Here is a 21,482-nt window from a genome sequence, read left to right as displayed (position 1 = left end):
TTCCCAGTCTGTCTTCAGAAATACATTTTTTGTCCTTACATAATACAAGAACACTACAGATAAGCATGGGTGCTCTTAGGAACAGTGAGAGAAAAAATAAAACAAGTTCTTTTGAGGAAAGTATTTTATAAATTTCAGTAATATGCTAGGTTTTTTTCTTCCTTTTTTATTGTGTGAATTGTGTGAATTGAGGAAAACGTCCTAGTTAAAAGCAGTAGAATACATAACTTAGAGCAAACATCAAAATAAAATTCTAAAGCTTTTTTTTTCAGGGATGAGGGGTCTGAAATTTTGGCAGGGGAGAAACACAGAAACCACTTTTTAACTAATCATGATATCACAAAAAAGGACAAATTATAATGTTCTATTGATAATTGATGGTTATTTCTTGATTCTCCTATTATCAGGCCAGAACTCATAAAAGTAATAAGTGCCTGTTATTGTTAAAAGTAAATTGTTATTATATAACTAGTATTTTAACACTGCCTATTGCAACTTACAGCTCCTTAATTTTGTCTCTTTCATAGAAAGATATAATTAGTAAATAAATTAGCTTTTCTGCTGAAATATTACTTCAAAAATATTTATGAGCTGTGTTGTCTTTCCATGGAGGCTTGCACGGTGAAAATGTGTTGCAATTAAAACCTGATCTTTGATCTCTTGGTAGTTACAGTTTGGTTTGCTTTCAATCGGTCTTTGTTTTGTTTGGGGTTTTTGTTTGTTTACGTCAAATGGGTTATACTAATGAATTTTTAGGCTGAAATGACTTGTACTCTAAAATGTGATTTGCCATAGGACTATTTTCTTCCTTAGACTTCTCCCTAAATCTTTAACTCCTCCTTTTGTGACCTCTTTGAATATCTCTCCTCCCTCTGAGTATTTTTGGAATCGTCTGAAGTGGAACAAACTGTTACCCGTTGCAATGATATGATCTGTGTTGCCATTCTTAAATCTAGGCAATTTGCTTTTGCTTTCACATGTGTGAGTGCTTCTACTGGGACTACTGAAATGAGAAATTCAGCTGCGATTTGACCTTAATCTGCCAGTAATTTAGGGGAAGACTATTCTGCCTTCTTGTACAACTCACTGTTAATTCCTGGCTGGAGTAGGACCGGTACAAAAATAATTAAAATTTGAAATATTATTAGCTGCTTAGAAAGAATTGTGCAAATTTGTCTTCTCAAACAAGTGGCTCCTTGCTATGAGAGTTTCTAGGAAGAGAAGGTGTGTGGCTGTTCTCAGTGTGTGCATTATGGACCACTGTGCTCAGCACTGCCCAGGGTGATGTGTGATCTTACAACAAAGGCAACAATTTGGTTTGGGAACAGTTACATGTAGGTTTTGATATTTTGCAAACTGGTCCTAAGGGTTTCCAAGGATTTTAGCACAGACATCGTTGGTGAGTCTGCCTAGAGGTGAAAGCAAGCACACAAAGTTTAATAGAGATTTTATTATTACTTGGAAGGAAAAATAAGTGTTGAGTTGTTTGTGAAATTTGCTTGATAATTGTTTAGAAGTCCGAATTATGCTTCTTAAAAATCCCACATCACATCAACCACATAATCATAGAATGGCCTGGGTTGGAAGGGACCTTAAAGTTCATTTTATTCCAGCCCCCTGGCATGGGCAGGGACATCTTCCACTATCCCAGGCTGCTCAGGGCCCCATCCAACCTGGCCTTGAACACTGCCAGGGATGGGACATCCACAGCTTCTCTGGGCAACCTGTGCCAGTGCCTCAACACTCTCACAGTAAACAATTTTCTCCGAATATCTACTCTAAACCTACTCTCAGTTTGAGGCCATTCCCCCTTGAGCTGTCACTACATTCTCTTGTAAATAGTCTGCCTCCTTCTTTCCTGTAGGCTCCCTCCAGGAGGATTTGCAGTCTTGTAGGCTCCCTTCATAAGAATTTCTATCTTAAAAATCCCCTTTTCTAGGTATCTGCAAGGTTACCTATAATTTAGACATCAGAGCCAATTAGTTTAATTTAGGAACTGAAACAAACCTTTAGAATTTATTGGAGTCTGTTATGCTCAGTATAAAATTTTGTAGTGGGATTAGGGTCTGATCATAGGAAGCTTACTAGGCCCAATCTTTTACTTTCTCCAAAGTGTAATGACTTCAGTGACAGTCTTGCCTCCAGAAGGCCTCCCAGGCTGGGGCAAAGCCTTGAAAAGCATTCTGAAGTTGATATGATGAAATCCTATCTTCTAATCATTGCATGTTGTTTATAGCCTACTGAGAAAATTTCTGATACTGTGAACATTGAATATGTAGAGTGCTTTCATGAATTCCATGGAGACATTATATGAATAACTTTTGCATTGACATGGGTATAAAAATGGGTTTCAGATGTCACTGTGTGCCAAATTTCCAAAAAAAGCTACTAAATCTTCATGTATAATTTCGAGTGTACAATCATTCTCAAATGAAAAAGACAGAATTCGTATATACATTGGCAATCTATGCATGTAAATTGGCAGTTTGCATGCATAAATCCTCAACGAAGTTTTTCTTTCAATTAGACCCTTGTTAAATCCATAGTAACTCCATTAACCCCAGGGGAATTACTTTGGATTTAAAATGCAGTTAAAGGAGAACTCTGTTTGGCTGCAAGTTCTTTTCCTTTCTAAGCTGTGGTTCGACTGGTACTGGGAGAACAGTCTTAAAATGAAGGTGGCACCTGTTTTCCTGTAAGAATATGTTTCATAATTCTTTTCTATTTTTTTTTTAATAGATTCATCCTGTATGGAAAAGCTACTTTCTAAAGACTGGAAGGAGAAGATGGAAAAATTAAACACAAGTGATCTCCTCGGAGAAATTAAAGGTATCTCACCAGATCAAATTTTAAATGTTTGCCTATATTTTAAGAAAGGGATTGAGGATTTTTTGAAATTTCAGAAAAAAAAAATAGAAATAGCTGTCATGACTAGAGGGTGCCATTCTTTACAGGCAGCTCACCCTGGTTTTTAATGTTTATCTTAGAAATGACTGATGAGTGCGTAAAAAAAAATGGAATATGTCACAATCAGTTATAGGCAGTATCAGGGCTGTTCTCACAAAACACCAGGTCAGTTACACTAGTTCACTGACATCAGCCATATATCTCTGAGGAGAGGAAGAGGAAGAAATGCAGAGTTACCAGTACTTGGTACTGCTTCTTCCCAGTTGCACAAACTGTGCGTAGAAATAGCCTTCAGATTATAAAGGGTGGTAATTGTGCCATTGCTATTCTGAATCTTTGATTCAAAATTTTTTAAAAAATTGTTTCTATTAATTCCTTTATGCAGAGAAAGAGCAGGTCTGGATACAATTTTGGACTTACTGAAATCAGTGCAAAATTTGTTGTATATGCGGGCAGTAATTTCCAGTATTCTCATTATTTCTTGAGCCAGCATCCTAGGAAAAGTGAAATTCTCTTGACAATTAAGTACTAGGTAGAAAACTTGAAATGTTTTTCCCCACCCATCAATTCTTCCATGCATTTTCTTAGTGAGAAGAAATTCAGTGTTATTGATTAAGCAGCAAATTTAACATGTGATTTTTTTTTTTTGTGCTGTGAGAAGGGGCCATAAGGCATGATTGAGGAGTACACAAAGTAACCAAGATTTATTTCTCTTCATTTGTATAATTTTGTTAAACTGCAACTATGAAGGTGTGGAAACAAAGTCATGTTCATCATATTAATAACTCTTTCCTGTAAAATTCTTTAATGTAAAAAATATATATATTCTATTTGATGAAAATTGATGCTTAGGGATTTAAATTTCCACTGGGGAAATTCAGGATAGTTCAAAATTTTTTTATTATACAAGTAGATGAAAGATTGGCTCTTTTTAATAAGTAAGTTATAATTGGTTCCTTCAGGACCAAAAATCTGTTGGATTCTCCTGATTTTTCTGGTAGAATTATGACAATACATATATGTTAGGCAGGTAAGAAATCCCATAGTAATATCAGTGACAGAAACATAGCATAAAATTTTGCAGGAACATGCTAAAATTGACTGCAATAAAATCCCCAAAAAATTATGTCTTGAAATCACAATCTATTTAAAGCCATATTGTCTCTTAATAGTGTGGAAAACATTGAATGCTAGTTGAATTATTATTGTCTATTAATTGCAAAATATAGCTGCTTAGTCTTTAAATAGAAACTACTTGAATGCTATTAGCGAATCAAATTTAAAAGAGGTGGCATCTCTAACAATGCAGAATAATGTTCTTTATTCTTTTACATGGCACAAAATGCTTTCTAATGACATCTCATTTATTGAAAAAGAAAGGTTTGTTTTTCTGGATGTAGGTTGTTCCTCCTATTTTCTTAGCATATATGTTCTCTGAAGAGTGAGTGGGTAGAGTTCTTGCCTCTCATCCTTTTCTCATCTCCCTACAAAGCACTCTCAGATTTGGAAGAATTCCCAACTACCTTTTCCAGGGGAATAGCCTATTAGGTGTGCAAAAAGGATCATCAGATTAGGCTCAGCAGATTTATGTGTTGCCAGTCCCTCAGTTAGTTTCCACAGCCCATTTCCTAAGTAACCTGTCCTTAAATGTCATAATATCTGCAATGTTCATCCATGCTGCTCATTGGCTTCCAGCAAGATGCCAAGCTGAATCTTCATTACTGCAGCTGCATTTAATTTTTTTAAAAATAGAACCAACATGGAAGACCAAAAATGGTTGCTGATATGTTGTGGTTTACACTTCAAACCTCTTGACAAAGGCATTAGTGTTGTTTTATAGAAGAAGAAAACTAGATGCAGGGTTACGTAGCTGGAGTAGGAACAGGTCTGAAGTTGGAATCCTTTCCTTTGAGCTCCCAAACCCATGACCTAACCACTGTCTCCAGGCTGGTTACCTCTGAGCCAATAAAACCACTATTAACCCAATAGTTACTATTAACTCCTATCAGCATTTGTGTACCTTAGCTCAGAAAGGAAAAAAAAAAGACCACAAACAAATAACAATCTTGCACATGGCAGCATGAAAACCTGATTACATGAAGGAAATAAAGCAAAGTAGGGGAAGCATACTTTAAAATAAATCCTTTCATTGTTCAAGGTGGTAGAATCCACAATCATGAAGTTCATTTTCATGGTGGTGATTGAATTTCCAGCAAGGTAACTGGCAGGGCATCCTGGGATCTGAAAGAACTACATTTGAAAATCTATTGTCTTTGGGAGGTCAAATACATTTTTCGTCAATTTCAGTTAGAATCTAAATAATTTTATTGAATTGAACTTGTGCAGAATTTCTGCTCATATTACTGAGAGTCTAACTTAGAGACATGGAGTGATGCAGTAAAAATAAATAAATGAGTTCATTAGAGAAAAAAAAAGTTGAGTATAAGAAAGGAAGGTGTGGTCCTGTGAGGAGCTGCTCTTTGCACTGGCTGTTACTGGGAGTTGTTTATTTTAGAGAGAAGGCGTTGTTCTCACTAAGGATAACCTGAGCACATATTCTTCCTCTGTGTCTGCACAACCACAGCCCTCCCCCTTCAGTGAAAGACTAGCATCTTGGTTGTGGGAAGGCAGTTCACTAAGAATCAGTGCCAGAAAAAAGGATGAAAGCAGGAAAAAAAATGTACCACTGACACAAACTGTTTCTATTCATGTTTGGGAAGCACACAGACAAGAAGAAAAGATAATTGGCTGAGAGAAACAAATAAAAACGGTATTTTCTTGCTTTACCTTCTATATTTAGAACACAATAGTGTTAATCAAGATATAATTATAAACTATATCTATTAATTCAGACAATAGAGGCCAATACAAAAGTAACAAACAGTGAATAATTCATTTTTTCTTGGTGTGGGATTGTTCCTGTTCACAATTACTCTTGCATAGTGTGCCTCTCTTGTAAAATTGCTTTTTCTGAGTTTCTTTATTAGGATTTCAGTTATTGATAATGGTCCAGATTCTTCCTTGAATTCCAGCCAAACAAGCCATTGACTTCAGGGAGGATGCATGAAACTGAGGAGAATCTGGCAGAATGCTTTGTAGCCAAATTCCAGTGGTTAAATAAGTCTGCTTGTTCATTTGATATGTTTATAAATGAAACACATAGGTCAAATTTTCAAAGGTCTCTGAAGCAGTTGACCTGAATGCCTTGCTCACCTGGAAAAAAAAAAAAAAACAAACCCAGAGCTGTCTGTGCAAATCATTTGACTGTATGCTATTTGCCAGGGTGTGCATGCAAATAGATTTTTTTAAGGTATACGAGCAATTTGTTAGGCTTACATCTGGCTTTTGCAGTATTTGTTTTCTTTTGTATAAAAATTAGGATCAGGAAATACTTTTCATTCTAATTGTTGTTATTACATATTTGAATAAACAAAGTGAGGCAGGGCTCTTTATTTCCCGATATTTGGGTGCACAGAGCTCTGTCCTCACCCTCCCTCACAGCATGTATTCCTGTTGCTCGGTTATCTAGTTTTTCTTCAGCAGCCACAGCTAGGCAGAGTAGCATCATTTATCACTATACAGAGTCTGTTTTAAGTTTTCTGTTTCTGTTCCAAATATAAATCTCTGGAATAGCACGGTCTTGCATGCATCAGGCAGTTGTCCTACTGAAATAGCCCTCAATGGTCTTTCTCAGCATGCAGAGTCTTTGAAGATCAAATAAGAAAGGTCAGTCTTTAAGTAACTTAAGCAATGATGTTATCGTGAAAGGGTCAGAACTGGCCCAGCAGCCTCAGAGGAGAGTGACTCCTGGGTCAGCAGCTCCTGTGCTGCAGGTTAGTCCTGTGCCTTCCATTGGTGGTGTTTACAACTGGAACTCTCTATATTTATAGACATTGTGACTTGAATGTCACATGCTGTCTTTGTACAGTAGGCTCTATTTTGGGGAGGTGAGTGATTGATGTCCATGGCTTTATCCAACACAGAAGGCCGTTTCTATTGTGCTTCCCATGCTTATCCCATCATCTCCTTTTATATTTGATGTTTAGTAATAAGAGTCTAAACCCCCTGTTTTGTGTGACATGTGAACATTTAATGGCCTCAAAATATTTGGGTCGGTGGCAGGCAGAATTCCTGCTTCCTGGGAAAAGTTGAATTTAGTATAATGAAGCTACTTCACCCACTTGATAGTCCTCTTGTAAGACATCCACTAACAATTTTGGAAAGGATATTTGTCCCTGGTATGGGAACAGGAGAGACACTAGGAGGTGTTTTCTAGGAGCATTTTTTGGTGTGTATTAATGACTGGAAGAGGACTGTGAAGCACAACTGTTTGAATCCAGTAATTTAACACTCTCCATTTCTGGAATAGTCTTGGAAAGAGTTGTGCATGAATGAATCCTTGAGAAAGTTGTGGTTTTTACAGTGAATTAATTTTTTAAAAAACATGCATGATTTACAAAACATTTAAAAATGTTATTTTTGCTTCTATTTTATAAAATTTGTCTTCACAGATAAGCTTTCAGGTATTTCTTGCTGTGCTATATCAAATGTGAGGTCCATTTTGAGGAAAATAGATCTGTTTTCCTTTAGCCCTGGTCAACACTGTAGTCTGAATTTGTAGTAATTATTTTTCAGTATAATTGCTGAAACTTCTTTCTCATGAAATCTAAGGGTATATAACAGTCTGCCTCATAAATATGTATAAATAAATATATATAAGCCTTATATCACAGAGGCACTCAGAGGTTTTTAATTATGTCACTTTGTATGGCTATAGACATTTCAAAGCTCTCCTTTGTGCTCTCTGTTATAAACATATTTTATTTCTTTTGAAGTCTGTGTGATATACATACTAGCAATTAAAAACCCAGCTCAGGCTTTGAGACACAAGGTCTTCTTAATTAAAACTCAAACAAAAGCTACAAGCAGAAGCCCCACTATATGATTAAGGTCTAAAGTGTTATGATACATTAGAATCATTGTTAACTGCTAGGATTTAAAAAATCAATACACAGGAAAAAGAACCAACTGGTTCCAATTAGTGAAACCAATGAAAACATTCAACAAAACAGCACAGCCCAGAACCCCAACACCCAAATCCTCAAGAAATTGGAGCTGATTAGGAATACACCACAGGCTATAAAGATTTCTCATAATGAATTTATTGCCATGATCCAATGAAGTGATAGATTCAGCTTTGTGTCACAGCTCTCCAGATCAGAGCAGGGCTTTTGTTTTGCCATTACTGCAGCCACCAGCACTTTGTGCAACACAGTACAAGGGCTGTGCTCCCAGGTCTAACCTGACCTTCTAAATTAAGACATTTGACTGCCTGAATATTTCATAAGCACTTTCAACAGTTAATGTTTGCACACCCTTTAGTCAAATTTGCTTGAAGAAGGTAATGAATTCCAAAAATAAAAATATTTTGTTTAAGCTTACCAAGCCCCAATGTATCTGTTTGTTATGGTCAAGATACCAGCACAATTAAACTAATCACTAGTGTGAAACACATTCAACTGTATTTTCTTATGTCTTCTTGATTTTTTTTTTATTATTAAATACATTTTTTCAGATTCTGGATTTTACCAGACATACCCCCAGTTGTACAGACAGAGGATAGTTCTGTGGAAGAGATTGGACTGCTCACTGCACATAGTGCTAGTGTTTAAATTATGTACATATAAGTCTTGGCAGGATTGAAGCTGTGTTTATCACATTAAAAAAAGTCAAACGTTTTTGTTGCTCTAGTCTTTTGGTGAGAGGGTTGTATTTCAGTGCCACCTCTCACAATCATGCCTACATCTAATGTTGAAAGTTAATGACTATTACCATTTCTAGTTCTTGAAACTCCAGAACTATAAATTACACAGTAATCAACCTTTCACATAAATCAAGTTTTCCATATTGTTGAATATATTTTATAAAAAGCATCAAGCAGGATGCATGGCCTTTAGTTCCAGGCACACAATGATTTTTTTACTTACCACAATCACAGAAATCTATATGTTTTTTACCTTATCAGTGTATATTTCTAAGCTTAACTATTCAGAGGTCAGTGTATGAACTCTGTACTACACTGAAATAAATATGACAGCCCACTTATATTCTGGGTTTTTAAAAATGTTTCCCAAATAATGTAGTAAGAAATAGTATCAACTGTTCATGGGAAAAAGCAACAAGAGGGATAATGGTGCTAATAATAAGGAACTGAAACAGCAATACATTTCTTTTGCTCATTAGAACAGACTGTCTTCTGGAATGTGATCCATTCTTTATTTTTACAATTAGTGACAAGAAAATGTACAGTATTAAAATGTGTTTATTTTTAACTTCCATCTAATTTTTTTTTTAGCAGGAAAGAGGTTGCCTATAAACTAAAGGTTACAAGTCAGTTTTCTCCACTTTTCCCACATGTGTATTGCCATTTTCCTCTGTTGGGAGGTTGTTTTGGTGGTGTGTGTGTGTGTGTGTGTATATATATATATATTTTTTTTTTTTTTCCCGTATATCAGTCCTGGCTTTGTGTAATAAATACAGAGCCTTTAAATGCAGTAGAAAGGCTTCTGTGTTGAAGAATGTGTTGCTACTTGGACCTTAGCACCTTCTTCTCTGTAAATGGGTCAGTGGCAAATTTTCTTTTGGGTCTGGTTCCATCTTCATTGCCAGTGAAGTTTCTTACCTTTAGCAAAAGAAAACTCCTACTGAAGACAAATAAACAACCACTTACGGAAAAGTAAATGTATACGTAGGAGTTTGCACGGCTAAAACAAAAGTGGAAGCTCCATTTCTTGTGTTTTATCACGCTTCAATACCTTTGACTTTTTGTTGGTTTTTGTTAAAAAATCAAATTTTAACAAATTGATGAATACCAGCATTTTTCTAGAAAAATCCATATAGGCACAATATGGAAAGGACTGGAATTTTCTGGTCAATTCAGATGTTGTGGAAACCTCCAGATGTACTTTTATCAGTCTTTTGTAATTGGTGTTTCATATTCAGGGAACTTTTAGTGCCGTGTAAAGAACACAATGTCCTGCAGCATTCTGTCCCTGGACACTGTTCAACCTGTAGAAGGGTGTAAGGAAAGGGCAAACATACACTAATATTTCCTCAGCATACTCTTCCAATTTCCCACAAAATATGATTAATGGGTTGCTTGATTCAGAGGTGGTAATTCAGGTTTAATGGCCCTTGATAGAATTACCATCTATGAACATGTCCAACCACTTTTGAACCCTTTAACAGACAGCTGCAAAGTCTGTGGGGATAAGCTCAGCAGTTAGCAATATGGTGTATATTTGCACCCCGTACCTTGCAGGTGTCCTGGATCTTAGAATGGGCATTCTTAGAATGAACTGTTCTCTGCTCATCTCCTCTATTGCACTATGCTCTCTCACTTTTCCAGGTTAAAAAGTAAAAATATGTTTATTTATTCTTTATATGAAAGCTGTTCCTGCACTCTCCTCAGCCTTCTCTTCAGAAGCTAATTTGGAAAGAAACCCCCTGTATAAAATATTACTTTCTGAGCAACATCAAACTTTGGCACTGAATAACGAGAACCTTTGTGGCAATCCTTTTTGCTTTCAGTTGGTTTTAAACTCCATTTCTGAACAGCAAGTTGTGTCTTGAAGTGGGATCTTGATGTGTAGATATTGTGTGGTAACGAGGATGTCCTGATGATACCAGAGATATCAGATTTTTTTTTTTTTTTAAGAGATATGTAAAAGTGCCTTACTGGGCACTTAAAAAATTGAGGCAAGTCAGAAATGTCATCTGTAAGACTCAAGGCACGTAGCATTAGTACTGAGGAAAAATGAAGCAGGAGCACATTTAGTAACTCCCCTGCAACTGATAATAGCAAGAACATAATGTGCAACCTGACACAGCCACTGCCTCAAAAGCCTAAGCTCAATGAGGAATAGAAGATGAAATACAAGAAGGGTTGTCCTTGTCCCCTCTAAACAAGTTGACCTTTCAGAAGAGGTTAATTATCAGTGTTTTTTCCAAGATATCTTGATTTGTTTAACTGTGTCACCTCACTTAGGATCTGACCAATGACATCTGACAGTTTTCTGCCAAAGGGCAAATCTAGCCAAACTGGGCTCATTTTCCTTGTTTTCACCTCCTCCTGCCAACATTAAAGAGATTTCAGGCTAATCATGATCCTCTTGCTCCAGTCAGTTCATTCACAATACTGTCCCCTTACTTGGTGAGTGAATTGATATCAATTCACTATGTCCCTTCTGTTCCTCCCTCAAATATTTATGGTGGATTAAAGTAAATAATTTATCTATTTTCCCTCCCAATGATTTTTTTTTTGGTTTCATTTTGGCATGACCTGCCAATAGAGAAAATTTTCAAAACCACTATAAAGATGAAGTCCCATCAACCAATTAATACCAATATATGAATTTTAAAGAAAATAGAAAGATGTAGTGAAATAATCTCCATAGAAATTTGTCTGAACTGAGGAAACACAAATATATGAAGGATGTAGCCTACCCTGATCCTATGAATTCATTGTAGGTCTTACTCTCTGAGATGATAATGTTGATGGATTTATAGGTAGGCAGCTTGATCAAAACTGGATCTTTGTCATTAGCTCTCACACTGAAATCATATTATTACAAACATATCTTTCTTACCCTTTTTTTAAAATTGCTTTTAGTTTTACCCATATATCCTCATATTTACCTTAGTCTGTATTGATATATTTTAATAAAGTTTAATGTTTGACATATTGTCAAAAATGTTCTTGAAGAGTTATACAAGATTAAGCTGAGATCTGTTCTTAAGCTGCTTAAAATTTGTTGCCCCATAGATAGCAGTAATGGGAGGCTAACACACTCATGTTGGGAGTGAATCTTCATGTCTATTAAGATTTGTTTGAACAGGTTTCCATCACAACAGGTGCACAATTACTTTATGAGTAAAATATTATCAGCCTTCCAAATTAGCCAGGGCAAAATGCAAGTTGTCTGATTAAATAATCAAACTCAATACTTAAAATGCACTTGATTTCCACAGGAATTTTAAGATGCTAAGTCCCAGTCTATCAGTGAAAGTGTGATTGTTTGCAGCATGCAAGTAGCAGCTTGTAGAGTATCCTGTTTGGTATGTTTTACATAATTCACCCTACATTATACAACACAAAACCACTAAAAAAGTGTATAATAACGGGTTTTACTTCTAGTAAAACAATTTTAATCTTCCAATGAAGGTATTATATTGTGCATTAAAATCAGAAAGAAAAGTGGGCCTCTAATGGAAAATAGTTTGAAAGTGTTCTGCATTCAATTAGGAGGCACATCAGTTTGGAAATACAAAACCCAATGTTCTTTTAAAATAATTTAGTTTATGAAGAGGGAGAGAAAAATCCTGTGAGTCTGAAGTGCAGCTTGCAGTGTGGAGATCATATGTGCCACCAGTTACTGAATAGCTTCGTAAACACAGTACCTCAGAGACCCAAGAAATGAGTAAAATCTGAAACAGTAGGTTCACCATGAAGGGGAAACTTAGCAGTGCAGCTTTCAGGCACAGATTATACACAGGTAACTGTTTTGTTTTCATATCTGAATCTGTTTGTCAATCAAGGAATGCTATGAATCAGGAGATGGGATCTCACATACAAAACCACAAAGTCAGAGACAGCATCTGGAGGGGCTCCAAGCCACAAAAATTAGGGAAGAAACACAGAGGGAACAAAAACTGTAAATGCTTGCATGGATTCTGCCTCTATATACATTGAATTTAAATAATTGTGTTGATACATCAGTAATAATAATTGCTGATAAAAATTATAGTCCTTATTTTGGGCAGCAATATGTTTTACTAAATGTGAAATTAAATGCAATTTGTATTAATTAGGGATAATATGAAAGTATGTAAGCGGTTGACATTTCCGACATTTTTAAACACACTACTATGTGTGAAGATAGATCTTTTGCATTTGTTTTGGCTTGGAAATACTGTGGATTGATATGTGCCCCCAAAGTATTCTGTTGACATAAGATCCCAGTTCTAACTCCTGAGATCAGAAATTTATTTATAGTTCACTGTAGTTTGAAATTTAATTATGGGATTTGATCTTTGATTTAACTGTTTAGTAGACAATTGTAGTTCTCCCTGAAAGCTGGAATACACCCTTAGTACAGATACTAAACCAAGATCTTCTAATTGCAGGTGACACACTCAGATTACAAGATTTAAGAAGTCAGTGTAGTGTATACAGATATTTTATGTAGGCTTACACAAATAAGTTGTTCTAAATGTGGGGAAATTTACAGACATCAAATCTCAATTGGTAATCTCAAAAGAACAGGTTTATTAAGGAAGGTCAAGAAAATAAAATGGGCATAGCAGATCTGTGGTTTAGTTTTTCCAGATTCCTTAAGAATTGTAGAGTGCCTATTGGATTCTAATTTCAAGCTTTACCTTCACTCCCTGCCTCTGGCGCCAGGACACATTTGCTGGGATTCTGCAAGAGTCACAAGATGACTGTGGATATTTTTTTAGGGGCTGTAGAAAATAGTTTTCTACTTCAGGATGTATTTAATTGACCTTCTTATCTGTTTTTTGTGGTTTTGTTTTTTGGTTTTGGTTTTTTTGGGGGTTTTTAAAAAATTTTTTGTTGTTGTTTTCTTCCCCTCCCAGGGGTTATACAGTGTAATTTTGTGCCTCTCAGACTTCAGCCAAAGACAAGGTGTCCACTTCTAAAGGACAAGAGTTTTCCTAAAAAGAAATACTTAATCCTATCAGGTTAAGGTCTGCCACTTTTCAAGACAGCAGTGATAGACAAAGGCACTTTGTGTCTCTGCATACTCTCAGAAAACATATCCCACCATCAGACAGATATCAACACCTGGTGCTAAGGGTGGGACACGGTGAAAATTCTTCCTCTGCTGACCTGGAAAAACCACAGTCAGTCTCTACACATAGCTAAAGTTCAGTTAACTTAATAGCTAGGTGAGGTTCTTCTCCCACTTTGCCTCTTCCTGTCCTCTTCCATGTGTATTGTACTCAACACCACTGAGAAAAACTCTTCTCTGAGCCATAGTTGCAGCTAATGAAAAGTGCTAAAGTGCTGTGGTGATCAGCAGCAAATCACCCATGACAGAATATAGGTGTGAATTGCTCAATAGCTGAATCTGACACAAAAAAATTCACATTATGATGTCTATGTCTGTGTAAAATATTCAAATACATTGAACACCTAGGAATTATTATAAAGTTCAAGTTTGGAAGTGAGGGAAAACTGAAAATTGATGTATGGAAAATGAATGGTTTTTAACTTGTTTTAATGAAGTAGTCATCACGAAGGACAAAATAATTCCTTCCAAAAGGCTCACTCCAACACTTACAGCACAACTGGGCAGCCCTGAGCAGCCTGGTCTAGTGGAACTTGTCCCTGCCCATTGCAGAGGGGCTGGAATGGGAAGATCTCTGAAGTCCCTTCCAACCCAAGCTATTCCATGTTTCTGTGACCTGCTGAAGGAGAGCACTGCTCCTCACTTCTCAAAGTCAGATCATGCAGACCAGCTGGCATCACCACTTCCAAGGCTGAGACTGGGGCTCCTCTTCAAAATAATAACATTCACAGGCTCAGTTTTGGAAGAGTTCATTTTCTTTGGTTCAAGAATTCAAGATATATGATATTTAATGTTCTTGATTGACAGCTAGAAGATAGGAATTGGTTAAAAGATACTATGAGAATTAGAAGGTTAGTTGGTAAGCTAGGCAATGCTTTTGCCACCTGTACCTATTCAGGCTTTTAGAGGCTTAGTAGTGCTATTTTTTGTCACTATTAGCTATGTCATAGCAGGTGCAGAGTTGTCAAATTGGTTAAGCAACTGAGGGTTACTCCTTCCTAAACTAGATTAATAACTAAAGCAATAAGGAGTTCTTGACTAGTTTTTTTTTTTTCTTGTGTAGAGAAAGAAATGTGAGAGCATGTGTGAGAGTGTTTTCTTATAAATGCATTTTAATGTATTCTCTTGAGTTCATTTATCCTCTTATATAGGCTGGTTGTCTTATGCAGAGTTCAGTCTATATGTGTTGAGTCCATGATAGAGCTGAAGCTGCAGGCTTTCCTTTACTGCAGGCTGCTGATGTCCCCGAAATGCAGGACATTTAAGGTACTCTAGAGCAGAAAAACCTTATCTTTGCTATGGCATATGGAGCTAATGCTCCAAGGAGGAAATTGAAAATTTGTAAGTGAATGCAGTCCACGCCACTTGGAAGTTACCAAAGTGATATTGAGTTCTAGAAAGTGATATCTAAATATCCCAAGTCCTCCAGCAGTCCTTCAACAATATTTCTATTATTACTTCTCTTTGTTTTAATACCCTGAAACAGCAAAATATATTGATGTTTATACTTCAGAAGTTACTGTAAGGATGTGGTTGAAAAGTATTTTGTTCTAAGTTTAATACCTATGTGAAACTCAAAGGGAGTAACTTTAGGTTTTGACCAAAACCTGTCAGCCCTAAGCCCAAGGTGTACAGACCATCACATAGATCCAGGTTCTGGTGTCTGCTAGTTGGTGTTGCACAACAGAAAAGTGAATAAAACTACTCCTATATTAAAGAAAGACAGTTGGCTGACCCATAGGTGTGAATTTCCATAGGGGGAAAACAAGTCTTAATAAAAAAGTCATCCAGTACTGTATTTGAAGGACTAAAGTTGCTACAAAAGAAGTTGGAGAAAAAAATAGAAAGGAGAGCTTTGGCATAAAGGGGGAAACCAGCAAAATACCCATTTGATTTCAGGAGTAATCATAAATGCAGACACAGGAATGAGGAAGAACAGTGAAAAATTATCCTGTTGCACTAATATTATCAGACTCTGAATAATTTCCAGGGATTTCCAGATCCTGGTGGGGTTTGTGTATTTTGAATCAGTCAAATAGATTCATCTTCCCTCTTCCAAATACCTGTCCACTCTGCCCTTGAACCTATATAAAGCTTTGAGCCAGCAGCAGCATTTAGATTCCATGGCTGTAGTGTCACCTGGGGAAAGAATCACATCAGGATCAAGTTAATTGAAATCTTTAAAGGTAATATTATGTGATTCACACACATTTATCTCATTTTTTTTCAAAATAGTTTAAGATGTCATCTGAGTCAATGGGTCTTAGATGCTTCAAATGTTTTTGAAAACATGACCACAGGGATACTTGCAATAGTGAGAGGCCTAAATCTCTTAAAAAACCTGGCTCAGAGACACCTGAATCTGACAAATCCCTCGTAAATTTACCTGAGATCTTTGTGGATGCAAAGAGATTGAAATTTTGATGTAAATTTATAGAGAGGAAATAACAAAATACATTGCTTAAGTTCAAAATTTTTTTGCTGTCACAATAAGCCTTCATTTAAGTTGACGTTATTTCAGCATCACAGTTACACTGAAGTAACTTCTGAGAAACACCTCAGAAACATTGCATTCCCTTGCAACAGGTGTGTTCTTCCAGACAAACTGATTTTTTTTCTAAAAATGGGACACTTCAGAAGAAGATGATTAACTGTCAAAACCAATTGAGAGTAGTCTCAATTGGTTTTGAAAATTTGTTTTCCCTGCTTCTGCTCCTTCTTTGAGTTTTTTTGTTTGAGTGTCTTGTTAGGAAGGAAAAATAATGCTGCAATTGTGGTTGCTGTAGAAATAAAATAATGAAAATGCAACCTGGACAGTATTAAGTTTTGTTAAGGGGAGAGAAACAATTAGAAGATCCTGATTTCTTTAATAAATCCCGTGTCTATTTATATTGAATTAGAATGCTGTTATAGTGGAATTCAAAACCTCTTCGTATGTTTCCTACATATTCCCAGTGCTTCAAGACTTATTGTGAATCATTGAAACACGGTGCTTAAAGTTTTGCTAAATCCATGCCTTTGAATATTGGATTATATTAAGACTTTTGAGCAGGCAGTGTTTGTTTTCTTTCTGAGTGATCCTGTTTCAGTGGCAGAAATACCTTTGAAAGAACAAAAAAACCCCATGATCCCATTCTGGGCTGGAACTGTGAAGATCTTAATTACCAAAAACTCTGTAGCAAAGGGCTGTGTCAAATGTTTTGGTTTGTGATCAACTAGGTATACAAATAAATTGAATTAAGGAAAGTTCTGGCTGCACTTTTAGTTGCTTCTGAGAATCATCTGGCTAAACACGCTCATGCTTGTGGTTAGAGTGTAATTATTCCAGAGCACTCCTGGAATATGTGTGGAACTGCAGTCTGCAAATGCAGGCCACCCCTTTTGTGCTCTGGTTAATGTGATTTAGAAGGTTTTTCTCTCATTAGAAATCTTGTCTGAAAATTTTGTAGTGTATTTACAGGAGCACAACAAGCTGGTCATAGAATTCTAATTTGCTCTGGATTGCATTATTTTAATTATTTATTTATAAAATAACTAAACCCTCAGGGAACAAGGGCATAGTTTACTTGTTTGGTTTTTGTTTCTTAAACCCATTCAGCAATGTTGTGGTTGTTTCAAAAGAGGTATGATAATTCTTATTTGTAGAATTAATATGCTCTGCTGAATTTTTCTTACAGATTGTTAGGTTGTGTGCAGCAGATAAGTAGCACTTTGAATTTATAACTCTTTGATTATGAACTAAATTTAAAATAATATTCAGATTTACAAGCCTAAAGCTGCCACCTAATGCCATTATTAATGAACATATCAATGGACTTCTTTCAAAGCCCACTGAAATGAGTGTAAATCCTTTAACTCACTTCTCTGGGCACATTCTTAATGTATAAAATTTTGTTGCTTTTCCATACATATCAAAGGCTTTTGACTAAATTGTCTCTTCTCAGATGAGGTAGGAAGTTTCTTCTTTACAGCTTCTGTGATAGACAGGCTATGCTAATGTCCTTGTTTTGCAATAAACTTTGCTTCTTCATTACTTATCACCAGAGGCAATAAAAATCTTCAGAGGCAAATATAAGTTTTTCATTGATATACTTGTTTGTATTTGTAAGACATGAAAGATGAACATGTAATTAAGATCAAAATTAAAATTTATATTTAAAGTATATAAATCTTGCAGTACTAATACTCCTTATATTTATATTTAGACATTTCTGAGTCGTGTAGCTAATAATTACTAACTAAGAACTCATGGAAGTAACTTATTTAACAAGATATAAAAAGTAACTGCAAGACATCAGAAGTCAAAGTACATTTCACAGGGGCACATCTCCTCTCCTGTGTATATTGTGCATTCTGGATGCAGCAGAAGAAATGCATTTGGGTTACAATTTTCAGTATAGGAAAAGAGGCAAGGCTCCTGGAGTGTTCTGGTGTGTTATCCTCAGTGTTACCATTATGGCTAATGAGCCCAAATAATTGAATCCCAATATATAAATCAGTTAGCCTTTTAATAGAAAAGGTGCAGTGGCACCTACGGAAAAGATTTCTACCCTTCTTTCACCCACAGAAAAAAGTACCAAATTCATGTTCTTGCTCTCCTAGCACCTCCTGGCACAGAGCTGGGTCACCTTCACTGCACTGCGCTCCTCAAAACTGGATTAGCCCCCAGGAAGACACAGTGAGGAGATGTGGGGGTTTTTTTTCCCATCTGATTTTCTTGTGTCCCTCTGCAGAATTACACACAAAAGCTGCATGAAGTTCAACTGCTCCCTTTTCTTGCCATCACGCTATGTATGCACTTGTAGACATTAAAGTGTAAAGTTTTCCTCACTATTTAAAGAGAGGAATCTCATTGTTTCTGCAAATACCATGGCAAAGAGCAGGGAAAGAATTTCAAGCCTTCCCTTTCTATAGCTTGCTCTTTAAAATTGAAAACTTAACTAAAACATATAATTCTTTTTTTCTACCTTTCGTTATTAATCCATAGTTTAGACAATGGAGAAGACTGGAAAAACCCAAACAAAAGCTTCTTTTACATCATGAACCATTTTTAATGAAAGCCAAATAATCAGCTACAGAAATCACAAGTAACTAGTTCCTGTTAGGTTAGGAAATTAATGTCATCTAATTCATATGAACTATACTCATCAAATGAGACATTAAGAGAACTTCCTCTAAACTCAGCTTCCTTCCAGCCACTTTTATGCATGTACATATACAATTCTCTTTCCAGAATAAGATTAGATAGCACAGATATTCACTTTATCCCTGTGACTGAAGACACAAGTTTTAATTGGAGAGCTCTTCCTTCTAAATAAGTGGTTTTTTGCACTTACATGGGAAGAAATACTAGTTTTAAAAGAATGAAAAATTGTATAGATTTTGAAATTCTATCATGTTTACCAAATGAAAAATATAAGATTAATAGCACCCAGAAATCACTTGTTCAAGTTTAAATTGAATATGGAAAAAAATTGCTTTTATGCAGCTGTGTGTTGTTAGGAAAGAACAATCAATGAAATGGAGCAATTTCAAAATCAGTCCTGAATTCTCCATCTAAATTTCTTTCTTCAGCAAGCTCCCAATCTTTTCATGTCACTTGATAAGATCCTACTTATTCCAGACTGTCACCAATTGTGCCTCTCAACACTGTAATTCCAAAGAATACACTACCTATGATTGTATATAAGCAAAAGAAAATCAAGAAAATCTCATTTCACATCTAAAAGAGGATGTTAACAAAAATTATCTTTCCACACATTTTATTGCAGTGTTTTATATGAATATTAGAGATGGGTTAGCAGTTGCAGTCAATCCTCCCCATCAAGGCACAGCTGCAAATATTAGGAAAAATTTTTTTTTTTCTTCTTTTCTGGAAAGGAAATTTAGGGATTTTCTATTGAATTCAAACATCTAAAAAAATTGCTTAATTTAATTAGGATACAGTGAGACTACTAGTGCAGCAGAGCTTCATTCAGCAAATGTTCGGAATCAGAAGAGAAAAATAAAAATGGAAAAAAATTATCCAGAAAACAAAATTATGTTTAGGAAAATAATGCTATTATGTTGGAATTCCTTGGAAGCTGTTGTAAAAGGTTGGGCAGTATTTCTCTGTGTAAGCACTTCATTCTCAGTTCTACATCTGCAGTTTCACATTAAACTATAAACAGCTCATGGAGAGAGTTTAATAAGAAAGTGCATTTAAAATGTCTAATTCTGAGTACACAGTTTTTTATGCCAAATGATGCTTTCAGAGAAAAACAGTCTCAGACCTAAACCTGGGATTTTACTAATGTCACTACATGCCTAATACAGTGAGTTTTCTAGAAACTGAGGTGAGGTTTTTTTTGACTTCTACTTCATGAGTCTGCTATTTTTCCTTCTATAATTACAAAATTTAGGCAAAACTGATGAAAGTGTCCCTGTGTTTTGGGTCAGGTTCAGAGATAAAATAATAGGGAAGGTGAACAACTGGCTTCACTTAGTGTTTGTGGGAACATGGGGGTCAGCTCTCATGCCGTTGTAAATACAGAGTGTTTCTGTTGAAGGCTTTGATCTACATGTATGTGTAGACAATCTACAAGAGAGAATTAGACTTGCTGAATTGATAATTCCAGTGTAATGAAGAACCAACAATCATCATATTTACTGTGGGGCTTGATTTTTCTGATATTTAATATTTGTGTCCCATTATCAGAAGGAAAAGCTTCAGACATCTCCATTTCTCTATGAGACTTCCCCCGTTTTACTACATGACAACTTAAATCCTTGAAGGACTATTGGGTTGAAGTTAGTTTTACAGCTCTTGCAAATGAGAAAATGAAAGGATTTAACTTTTAAACCATGTTTATGACTCTGGTCTTTTTGGAGGAAGCCATTTTGATCTGCTAGTTTTGCTAATGCTTAATGTGTGTTCTGATACGGAAAACAAAACCAATTTTGTGCTTTTTTCACTTACCATATTAATGTCCCCAAGAAAAGCTGGTAAACATCATCCCCCCCACGTGGGATGTTTGCACAGAGATGGTTCTGATGCTGGAAGTTTATTACTACTATGACATTTGAGTATTTCTGCTATTCTTATCAGCACAGCTCCTGATAGCTCAGTGTGGATTCTTCTGCAGAGGAGGAACCGGTGTATGAGTAAATGAGGGTTAGATTTTGTTTGGAGGGGTTTTATGTTTTTTGGTGGGGTTTTTTTTGTTTATTTTTTTTCCTAATATACTATTTCTGTCTGTGGCCCACAAGTTTAGTTTGTAATCTTTGCTGTTGCTGTCTTCAGTGCAACATCCCCCTTCCTTTTCCCCTCCATGATCTAGGGAAGTAATGTCATCTGTATTTAAATGGGAAAATCTGAAACTGAAGGTCAGGATATTTTTTCAGCTCTCAAGTCCTGAATGAGTGCCTTTAATGGTTGGGCCATCTTTATTTTCATTTGTATTTTTTTTTCACTTTGAAAGCATTGGAATCAAGTATTAGACTCAATAATAATATGAATCATGTGAATTTTGCTCTCTATCTAACACCACATGTTAATTTTATTTTGATGTGCTATGCCCTGGATTACAGTCTACTCAGTTAACAAAACAAAATTACTCATTTTTCTCTTTATCTCATATTTTAGTGTTTGTATCACAGATTACTCACAGCCTATGGCCTCTGCTATATCCTTATATTCAAACTCAACAGGAACAGGTTGGCTAT

At 35.9% G+C, this 21,482-nt stretch overlaps 1 protein-coding gene across 17 annotated transcripts in view; it reads left to right on the top strand.

Annotated features, from left to right (window-relative positions):
- Positions 1 to 21,482, top strand: part of SOX6 (SRY-box transcription factor 6) — a 374,568-nt gene that overhangs the window by 198,234 nt on the left and 154,852 nt on the right. For all 17 annotated transcript variants that reach the window (XM_038139352.1, XM_038139350.1, XM_038139349.1 and 14 more), the window contains one exon: positions 2,740 to 2,829. In XM_038139352.1, the coding sequence (XP_037995280.1) occupies positions 2,740 to 2,829 (90 nt within the window). The remainder of the gene's footprint in view (positions 1 to 2,739; positions 2,830 to 21,482) is intronic.

Source organism: Motacilla alba, chromosome 5 (assembly GCF_015832195.1).
Source record: "Motacilla alba alba isolate MOTALB_02 chromosome 5, Motacilla_alba_V1.0_pri, whole genome shotgun sequence".
Taxonomy (NCBI): Eukaryota; Metazoa; Chordata; class Aves; order Passeriformes; family Motacillidae; genus Motacilla; species Motacilla alba.
This window is presented reverse-complemented; position numbering and strand designations above follow the sequence as displayed.